Below are 10,999 nucleotides of genomic sequence, written 5' to 3' on the forward strand. Positions count from 1 at the left end.
ACCTTCCCCAAGTGTACCAGAGCCCGTGGTAACTGCATCGGTCTGTACAGCAACCGTACAGATTCACCCTGAGTGGAAGAGAGTCATCCTTGTCTGTGAGGAACTGCTGATGAATGAGCGATATCTCCAAAATTAAAAGGGTCATTCTTCAATGAACATGATACAAATCAAATTAACTTCCAGTGATTTACAAGTCAACAATTCTATCCAAGTCAGAAATGGAATTGCAAGCAAGGTACTTTCTGTGAAATATGCAGAAAGCCCATGATTTCATCTCCACTATTTAGTCCCACATTCAATGATGTTGAATGTCACAAGAGTAGTGGATTTGAAATCTTTTCTGGGACTTTTATTGGTAAATGGGAAATTATTATTTTTATTGCATTAGATCGGATATATCAGCACATGATGCTAATTAAACTAATTTGCATATGCAACTGAGGCACAGTGGAAGATTGGCTGTGTGCATTGTCAAAGATGATTTCATTTCATTTGGGAAGTTTGATGTGTGAAATAACACAACAAATCAACAAATGATACCTTTCCGGTCTTATGCTGATTTTACATCTTCAGTTCATTACAAAATAAAGTTATGTGCTCCATTTCTATAAATTTAACCCATTTCTTTAGAGTGCTGATTTCTCTGAGCCATGGGTATATAGTAAACAGAAAACATGAAGACCGTGTCATTCCTTCCAGTAGGCAGGTCTTGATGATGAATAATTGAGGAGAGCTCAGGGCTGATGAATGAAACAATTAGGACTAAACACTGAGTTAAACACTCCTCCTACTCCTCTCCAAAAATCCCAACCTCCAAATAACACTACTATTGGTACTCAACGTCAGCTAGAAATTTCCATGACTGTCCATTCCTTTTTTTTCAATTTCAAAAATATACATTAATCATAAATTATCCAGACGTTAAAAAAAAAGTATAACACAAAATCATGTAGACCTTGCAGAAAGTACAGTGGAATTTTGACATTCCCCATCCAGCTGCAACAAAAGGGCATTTTCTAACCATTAAAGAAAACTATTAACATTTCCATTCCCAATGAGGGTTTCTTGAAACTTAACAGATCCTTATAATTTCTTACACTTTGGCAGAAAGACCTTAAACATTGGTCTTGCCCCACTGTGTCTTGGCACAAGCCACCCCAGGGAGATTTATGGCAGATTTATCCTGACCAATGTCGACTATTTTTCACAATTGGGGAGGCAATGACTTGTCAATCCGCAGACCAAGGTGATATGGGCTCAAATCCCATCCTGGCAGATGGTGGAATTTGAGTTCAATAAAAATCTAGAAGAGTCTAATGATGACCATTGTCAATTGTTGGAAAAACCCATCTGGTTCACTAATGTCCTTCAGGGAAGGAATTTGCCATCCTTACCTGGTCTGGACTACATGTGATTCCAGACCCACAACAACGTGGGTTGGCTCTTAACTGCCCTCTGAGATGGGTAATAAATGGCCTAGCCAGTGCTGCCCATATCCTGTGAATAAATAGAAAACAAAATTGCCTGTTTTCTGCTCATTCATTATCCAACCATCTTCTTTGACACCAGGTTGATGGTGTCATGCAGCCAGGTAGGCAGAGGTTCCCTCTGCTGCTAAGGCTTTGTGATATTCATTCGACTGCTGTTAACATTAAAGCCCAACTTCATAGCACTTTCCAAATCCAGCAGGATATGGACAACACCCAGCTGTGAGCCGACAAGTAACATTTGTGCCACATAAATGGCAGGCAATTAGCATCTCAATAAAAAGAGGCTCTGGCCATCACCCCTTGATATTCAGAACCATTACCTAGCTGAATCCCCCACAGTCAGCATCCTGGTATGCTATTGACCAGAAATTAAAATGGACTTGCCATTTCAATACTGTGGCTACAGTAGCAGACCAGACGTTAGCAATATACAGCAAGTAACTCACCTCCTGACTCCTCAAAGCTTATCCACCATCTACAAGGCACAAATCAGGAGTGTGATAGAGAACTTGCTTGGATGGGTGCAACTGTAACAACAGTCAAAAAGCTTGACATCAGCCAGAACAAAGCAGCCCACTTGAAGACACCACATTCACATTCACTTGCTCCACCACCGACGCTCAATAGCAGCAGCGTGCACTGTCTACATGACAGCATTTTCCAACTCACAACCAATACCACCTAAAAAGGACAAGGACACCACCATCACCTGCAAGATCCCTTCCAAGCCACACACCATCCTGATATATTTGGAAACGTATCACCATTCCTTCAGTGTGAATGGGTCAAAATCCTAGAACTGACTCCTAGCACTGTGGGTGTCACTGCACCAAACAGACTGCAGCGGTTCAAGAAGGCAGCTCATCAGCAGCTTCTCAAGGGCAATGAGAGATGGAAATTAAATGCTGGTGATGGCGTTGTGCTATTATTGCCGGACTGCTACTCCAGAGACCCAGATAATGTTCTGGGAATCTGGGTTCAAATTCCACCATGGTAGATGGTGTAATTTGAATTCAATAAAATAAAATCTGGATTAAGAGTCTAATGATGACCATGAACTCATTTTTGATTTCTGAAAAAACCCATCGGGTTCAGTGTTATGAAGTTGAAGGCGTGTACTGTACCTTTACGAGAGAGAGCGAATGCTGTTCTGAACTGAGAGATTACAAGCACCTGTTTTTATGACTAGTTGGCAGTCTCAGAGTGTACTGGAAAATTGAAAATATGTATTATTTAGCTGTGAAATGGATACCTGAGTTTTGGTTGCTGTTTTGACAACAATTTGAATTTAATTAAATTATGCCCCAGGATACTAAAACCCAATCACGTTTGAATTTATTGTTTTGCCAAAATTGAACTAATGAGATGATCCAACATTGGGAGTACAAAAATGCAGAGTCAAGAGTGTGATGCTAGAAAAGCACAGCAGGCAAAGCAACATCAGAGGAACAGGCGAATTGATATTTCCGGCATAAGCGCTTCATCAGGCCGTCCTGCTTGATACTCCCGCTCCTCGGATGCTGCCTGAACTGCTGTGCTTTCCAGCACCACCCTCTCAACCCTGATCTCCAGCATCTGAAGTCCTCACTTTCTCCTTGTATAAAAATGCAAACATTTTGAAATTGGAGAGACAGCAACTGTCATTGCGAGAGAGACAATAAATTAAGAAACAATCTATCAAAGGTACCTTTTCATTTGAAACAAAATCGCAATAAAAAGAAAGAAGACAACCCAGAGAATTCAGCAGCTGGAAGAGTGAAGTCACAGAAAATGGCAGCAGCTGTGTGGTTTTTCAAATTAAGATGATGTGATTTTAGTAAGTGTATTATTGGAACATCATGTTGTTATAAAGTTTGAGGCAGATAATAAGCAGTTAGGAGAAAGTGGGGCTTAGAGTTGTGAATACTTGTTGGTTAATATTCACTTTCAGAGTTAAAAAATAAACTGATCATAAAATCCCAACAGTGTGGAAACAGACCCCTCAGCCAACAAGTCCATACTGACCCTCTGAAGAAAAACCCACCCAGACTTATTCCTCTACCTTATATTTACCCCTAACTAAAGCACCTAATCTCCACACCCCTGAACAATGGACAATTTAGCATTCACCTAACCTTTGGACTGTAGGAGGAAACTAGAAAACCCAGAGGAAACCCACTCAGACACGGGGAGAATGTGCAAACTCCACACAGATAGTCGCCAGAGGCTAGAATCAAACCTGTGTCCCTGGCGCTGTGAGGCAGAAGTGCAAACCACCAAGCCACCATGCCACTGTGATGTTATTTTGTTTAGATAGTAGAATTTAGGAGGTCTCTGTCACTCATATTTTAACAGATTATGAGATAAGGTGAGCTCTTCTGGGTGTTTGGTTTAATTAACAGAAGGGTTCACCACATGTCGTACCATTTACTAATGACCTTTATGGAAAGAAACTGCCACACTTACCGGTCTGCCCTACCTTCAACTCCAGATTCATAGTAATACCTTCTTGCCACTTAGGATTGGGCAATAAATGCTGGCCTAGCCAGTGAGGCCCACATCCCATGATGATTTTTTTAAAAAGTGTGACCACTCGCAACAAATCCCTGATTGACATCTTTAAGATGCTTTGAGTCTATTTTTTCCCTTCCTCTGCAATCTCTTTTGTTGGTAATTTAATATTTATTTCCATAAGATAAAGAAAATATATTTACAATTCTCTTTGACACTTTATAGAGTGGTAATAACTTTTTTTTAACCACAGCGTTCACTGGTTTTGTACATAGTGCAGGCGGGAAGCATGACTTGGAAGTGACATGAGTTGTCATGGAGACTGGGTGGGTTTTGAAGCTGTGTAAGCTGGAGGACCTAAAATATAACCAAATAAGTGACATGAAGAAGCAAAAACACAACACACACCCCTCCCCTCCCCTATTGAACTGCGTGAAAATTGGGACTACAGATTACTTTACTTTCTACAGTAAAGAATCTGCCAAGTCAGAACATTTTCATACTCAAATTGCTGGTTTCTGATATGAAAATCCAGCCTCTATTTCTGAATGACTATCTGTTTCCACTGAAATTCCTTTCTCTATTTCTGCAGCAAATATCAATCTTAATCCATTGGAAATTTCCTCTCGTCCTTCTGTCTATTTTCTCAACCATCACAAGATTGTCTCTATCTTTGGCTTTATTCTACATGAAGCAGAAATTTCCCTTTTGACTGTAATATAATTTTTATCTGAAATTTCTTTCTCTGCTTAACACATGCTTTTCCACACTGATTCTTGCCTTCCACGGGCAAGGGAGAACAGGCTGACATAAAACGTGATGACAATTCTCTGGGACCCGTACAGCACAAGATCCCAACTCTCTCATTCTCTGCAATACAGCCCCACTCTGTATGTGAACTTTCTGTCCTTCAGTTTCTGTTTTTGGCAGAATATCTCTATCTACATCAATCTAAATTATTCTGTCATTCAGCAGTGAATCCCCATTTTTAGGGATCTGCAGTCTGTCTATCTACGGTATAGCTCCATCTGTACCTTACTAAACTCTTCCTGTACCTACATAAATTCCCTATCTGTGCAATGTGTCTTACCTGTATCTAAAGTCTAAGTTTCTATCATATATTTCTACCTTTATTGATCTTAACTTTCCTTCTCTTTGCTGTATATCTCCATCCAAGGTCTCCCTCTATGCAGACTATCTCTACCTCGACCGAGCAAAAGTTACAACTGGGAGAAGTTGCAATTAGGAAAAATTTAGGAAGCGTAGAATGGGGAAGGAAACTGCAGGGGATGAGCACATTAAAAATGTGGATCTTATTCAAGGAAAAGCTACTGTGTACCCTCGATAAGTATGTACCTGTCAGGCAGGGAGGAAGATATAGAACGCGTGAGCCGTGGTTTGCTAAGGAAGTAGAATCCCTGGTCAAGGAGAAGAAGGCTTATGTTAGGACAAAATGTGAAAACTCAGTTAGGGCCCTGAAGGTTACAAGGAACTCAGGAAAGACCTAAAAAGAGAGCTCAGAAGAGCCAGGAGGGGACATGAGAAGTTGTTGGCGGATAGGATCAGGGTTAACTCTAAGGCTTTCCATAGGTATGTCAGGAATAAAAGAATGACGAGAGTTAAATTAGGGCCAATCAAGGATAATAGTGGGAAGTTGTGTGTGGAGTCAGAGGAGATAGGGGAAGCACTAAATAAATATTTTTCAACAGTGTTCACTATAGAAAATGAAAATGTTGGCGAAGAAGATACAGAGATACTTGCATCTAGACTAGAGGAGATTGAGGTTCACAAGGAAGAGGTATTAGAAATACTGCAGAGTGTGAAAACAGGCAAGTCCCCTGGGCCAGGTGGGATCTATCCTAGGATCCTCTGGGAAGCAAGGGAAGAGATTGCTGAGCCTTTGGCATTGAACTTCAAATCATCATTGTCTACAGGAATAGTGCCTGAGGACTGGAGGATAGCAAATGTGGTTCCCTTGCTCAAAAAGGGTAGTAGAGACAACCCTGGTAATTACAGACCAGTGAGTCTCACTTCAGTTGTTGGCAAAGTGTCGGAAAAGGTTATAAGAGATAGGATATATAACCATCTAGAAAAGAATAATCTGATCAGGGACAGTCAGCACATTTTTGTGAAGGGTAGGTCGTGCCAAACGAATCTTATTGAGTTTTTTGACAAAGTGACCGAACAGGAAGATGACAGTAAACCGGTTGATGTGGTGCATATGGATTTCAGCAAGGCATTCAATAAGGTTCCCCACAGTAGGCTATTATACAAAATGCAGAGAAATGGGATTGTGGGAGACATAGCAGTTTGGATCAGTAATTGGCTTGCTGAAAGAAAACAGAGGGTTTAGTTGATGGAACATGTTCATCTTGGTGTCCAGTTACTAGCGGCGTACCACAAGGGTCGGTGTTGGGTATAAATGACCTGGATGAGGGCTTAGAGGGTGGGTTGTAAATTTGTAGATGACACTAAGGTTGGTGGAGTTGTGGATAGTGACAAAGGATGTAGTAGGTTGCAGAGAGACATAGATAGGATGCAGAGCTGGGCTGAGAGGTGGCAAATGGAGTTTAATGTGGACAAGTGTGAGGTGATACACTTTGGCCGGAGTAATCAGAATGCAAAGTACTGGGCTAATGGTAGGATTCTTGGAAGTGCAGACGAGCAGAGAGATCTCGGTGTCCATATACACAGATCCCTGAAAGTTGCCACCCAGATTGACAGGGTTGTTAAGAAGACATACAGTGTTTTGGCCTTGATTAATAGAGGAATTGAGTTCCGGAACCATGAGGTTATGCTGCAGCTGTACAAAGCTCTGGTTCGGCCACACTTGGAGTATTGTGTACAGTTCTGGTCACCGCATTATAAGAAGGATGTGGAAGCTTTGGAAAGGGTGCAGAGGAGATTTACTAGGATTTGGCCTGGTATGGAAGAAATGTTTTACGAGGAAAGGCTGAGAGCCTTGAGGCTGTTCTCGTTAGAGAGAAGAAGGTTGAGAGGTGATTAAATAGAGACATATAAGATAATCAGAGGGTTAGATAGGGTGGACAGGGAGAGCCTTTTTCCAAGTATGGGGACAGCAAACACGAGGGGACACAACTTTAAAGTGAGGGGAGATAGGCATAAGACAGATGTCAGTTTCTTTACTCAGAGATTAGTAAGGGTATGGAATGCTTTGCCTGCATCGGTAGTAGATTCACCAAGTTTAAGTGCATATAAGTCATCATTGGACAGGCATATGTACGTACATGGAATAGTGTAGCTTCAGATTAGTATGACAGGGCGGCGCAACATTGAGGGCCAAAGGGCCTGTACTGCGCTGAAACAAAAAAAAAGTAGTCTGTCCCTTTCTCTCTCTGTGTAGTTTATCTCTATTTGAATCTGCTCTCTCTCTCTCTCTCTCTATGCAGTGTCCCTCTAACTGGGTCTAATATCTCTCTCTCAGTATGCAGTGTATCTAGATTTATATCTAAAGTCTCTCTCTCTCTCTCTCTATGCTTTGTGTATCTCTATCTGTATCCAATCTTTCTCTCTCTCTCCCTGCAGTGTATCTATCTAGTCTGGCTCTACGCAATGCATCTCAATCTCTATCTCCTCTCTCCCTCTCCCTCTCCCTCCCTCTCTTTTTGCAGTGCACTTGCATGTAATCTGGCTCTATGCAGTGTATCTCGATCTGTATCAAGTCTCTCTCTCTTTCTCTCTATGTAGTGTAGTCTATCTGCAATTTCTCTCTATGCAGTGTACTCAATTTGTATCTAGTCTCTCTCTATTTACCTTCCCTGCAGCATATCTATCTGTAAGTAAAATATCTCTCTGCAATATGCTTCTTTTTGTATCTAAAAGCGCATCTCTCTCTCTCCCTCCCTCTCCACCTGCAACATATCTCCCTTCCTGTAACTGACTAAAGTTTGCCTCCAGCTCATAATCTCTTTTCCTCTTGCACGGTTCTTCCTTCCAGTGAGCCAATCATCTGTGCGGAGTGCTGCCACTCACATTGACCCTGTATATACCCTCACGTCAGACAGAGTGGAGCTTCTGGCGCGTTTCTGCATGACTGCAACAAAATGCAGATATCTGGCGTGCGACATTACATTTCAATAATCTCTTTAAGCACACACGCTCACACATACACGCAGAGTCTCCCGATTTACACCGCGAACATCACCAGGACAGAGAGGGAGATCGTGGCGACAAGTGAATCTCATTCCTTCCCCCCCCTCCCTCCCAGCACCCTGCTTTTAAACTCTACACCTTACTGCAGTTATGATGTTTGTCGCCAGATGGAACGTCCTTGTTTTACATCGGGGATGACTGCCCGTTTCACCACAAGTATTCTGTGGCCCGTTTTCAATGGGCGGGAGATTAAAGCTTCATTGGAAACGGAACAAATTAAGAACGGATTAAAGTTGAGGGGAGGAATAATAGCCTTGCTGTCTATCCCTTCGCTGGTAAAGGGAGATGGGGGTGTTTGAGAGAACTGTTAATTCTGGGAGCCTCAGGATTCGTACCGTGCACCATCAGGCACTGGGTCAATGCACAGCTTCCAGCTGGGCCATTACTGGGGATAATGGCAATGAAACAGTGAAAGGGAGGGGGAGAAAGCAGGAAAGGCACATGCCACACGCTTTGCACCCATTCAGTTCCGGCCTGCCCTGTTTGATCCCAGAACGCAGGCAGACTCACAATAACGCCAAAACATTAACGCTATGAGCGGTTGCTCACATCGTGTTGCTCTGACGGATTGGTCTCATTAAAAAAAAATATACTGCTATACGTCAGGAGGCTCCCACTGACAATCCAGCACAACATCTCCACGCTCCGCTAACACGCGAAAATAAATACTTGGGGTTTGCAACACAATCAGCGTCACTCGGATAAGGGAAAACAATTTTACCTGCTTTCTCAGTAGCCATGGTCTGTGTTAAAATTAAACTAAAGTAAAACTACCGGAAGCCTCACATTTATTGAAACAGAGGCAAAGGAAAACAATAATCAAATTAAACCAGCAAGATAGGCTGCTTTTGCATTAACATCCCCCAGCAGTTGGACCTGTGCAGAGTTGCTCTTTCAATGCATCTCTGGTTCCGCCTTCTCTACCTCTTGGAGGCTGCTTATTGGTATTAACGGCAGAACGATACGCCCTCTCCGGCGGATGTCCCTCACGGATTGCTCAGTCACTGTGTCAATCAGAGCGGAGGGGGTCGTTCGGCTTTCTGGTGGTGACCCAGCGGGGGCTGCCCACTGGAACTCCTTTGCAGCTCCAGCGTGGAATTGAAAGCAGGTCCCACTATTGGGATAAGCCGTGTGGCTGCAGAATGAGCGTCCCTTCAGGACGCTGAGCAAAATACTGCGGGTGCTGGAGATTTCAAATAAAGACAGAAAGGAGGTCATGACAGGATCTGTGGGGAGAGAAGCAGAGTTAGAAGTCCAATTTGACTCTTCTTCGGGACAGACACAAAGCTAGATCGGTTAGCCATGCTAATGCACTGATAATTACTAATCCTGGTTATTGGAGATTATTCCAGTGAATATCCCTGATCTATTGCCTAATCTAGCCTTGGGGAGTGATGTCAGCACAATGGTTTATGCAGTTAACATGCTAGCAGCAGCAATATGTATTCACATTCTGACTTTTAATGTGGCAAAACAATTCACAGAAGCACTTATAGTGAGGACAAATGACCAAAAACGTGGACAAGGAGATACTTTTCATCAGTGTCTTAATGAGAGAAAGGAGAGATTTAGCAAAGAGAACCAGACCTCAGTGAAGGACCATCAATGATGAAGTGATTAAAATTAGGGATGATCAAGAGGCTGAAATGGAGGATATTTCAGAGGCAAGAGTAGAGGAAATGTGAAAACTGGAATTGGTCTCATACTAGGAGAAAGTGAGGACTGCAGATGCTGGAGATCAGAGCTGAAAATATGTTGCTGGAAATGCGCAGCAGGTCAGGCAGCATCCAAGGAGCAGGAGAATCAACATTTCGGGCATGAGCCCTTCTTCAGGAATGAGGAGGGTGTGCCAAGCAAGCTAAGATAAAAGGTAGGGAAGAGGGACTTGGGGGAGGGGCGTTGGAAATGCAATAGGTGGAAGGAGGTTAAGGTGAGGGTGATAGGCCGGAGTGGGGTGGGGGCAGAGAGGTCAGGAAGAAGATTGCAGGTTAGGAAGGCGGTGCTGAGTTCGAGGGTTGGGACTGAGACAAGGTGGGGGGGAGGGGAAATGAGGAAACTGGAGAAATCTGAGTTCATCCCTTGTGGTAGGAGGGTTCCTAGGAGGAAAATGAGGCTCTCTTCCTCCAGCCGTCGTGTTGCTATGGTCTGGCGATGGAGGAGTCCAAGGACCTGCATGCCCTTGGTGGAGTGGGAGGGGGACTGGAAGTGTTGAGCCACGGGGTGGTTGGGTTGGTTGGTCTGGGTGTCCCAGAGGTGTTCTCTGAAACATTCCGCAAGTAGGCGGCTCGTCTCCCCAACATAGAGGAGGCCACATCGGGTGCAGCGGATGCAATAAACGATGTGTGTGGAGGTGCAGGTGAATTTATGGCGGATATGGAAGGATCCCTTGGGACCTTGGAGGGAAGTAAGGGGGGAGGTGTGGGCGCAAGTTTTGCATTTCTTGCGGTTGCAGGGGAAGGTGCCGGGAGTGGGGGTTAGGTTGGTGGGGGGTAATTCTGTTAATTCATTATGTCAATAAGTTACCAGATACAGATGACTTGCATTGCAGGTCATTGAAAGAAGGGACAGTTCAGCAGAAGAGCTTACTTCAATCTATCAACCTTCCCTGGAAATGGGGGAGTGCCAGATGATCGGAGAATGGCAAATTTGGCATCCTTATTCAAGAAAAGGTACAATAATGGTCCTGGCAATTGCAGGCCAGTTAAGGCTTCAAAATCAATCATCAGGGAAGATATCAAGGGGCGTTTGAAGAGATCTGAATTAATTATGGAGAGAGACAACACAGCTTTGTCAAATGCAGATAGTGCTCAACTGATCAAAATGTACTTTTTAAAATGAAGTAACAG

General features: G+C 43.3%; 1 protein-coding gene across 2 annotated transcripts in view; it reads right to left on the reverse strand.

Annotated features, from left to right (window-relative positions):
• LOC140455244 (proline-rich transmembrane protein 1-like) overlaps positions 1 to 9,276 on the reverse strand; it is a 41,502-nt gene extending 32,226 nt beyond the window's left edge. Inside the window, exon 1 of one of the 2 annotated variants that reach the window (XM_072549969.1) lies at positions 8,875 to 9,276. In XM_072549969.1, the coding sequence (XP_072406070.1) occupies positions 8,875 to 8,893 (19 nt within the window). In that variant the 5' untranslated portion in view covers positions 8,894 to 9,276. Of the gene's footprint in view, positions 1 to 1,936; positions 1,960 to 8,874 lie in introns of those variants that run through there. The other variant, XM_072549970.1, reaches the window with a different exon arrangement.
• Positions 9,277 to 10,999: the final 1,723 nt, after the last annotated feature.

The sequence above is a fragment of the Chiloscyllium punctatum genome, chromosome 30 (assembly GCF_047496795.1).
Source record: "Chiloscyllium punctatum isolate Juve2018m chromosome 30, sChiPun1.3, whole genome shotgun sequence".
Taxonomy (NCBI): Eukaryota; Metazoa; Chordata; class Chondrichthyes; order Orectolobiformes; family Hemiscylliidae; genus Chiloscyllium; species Chiloscyllium punctatum.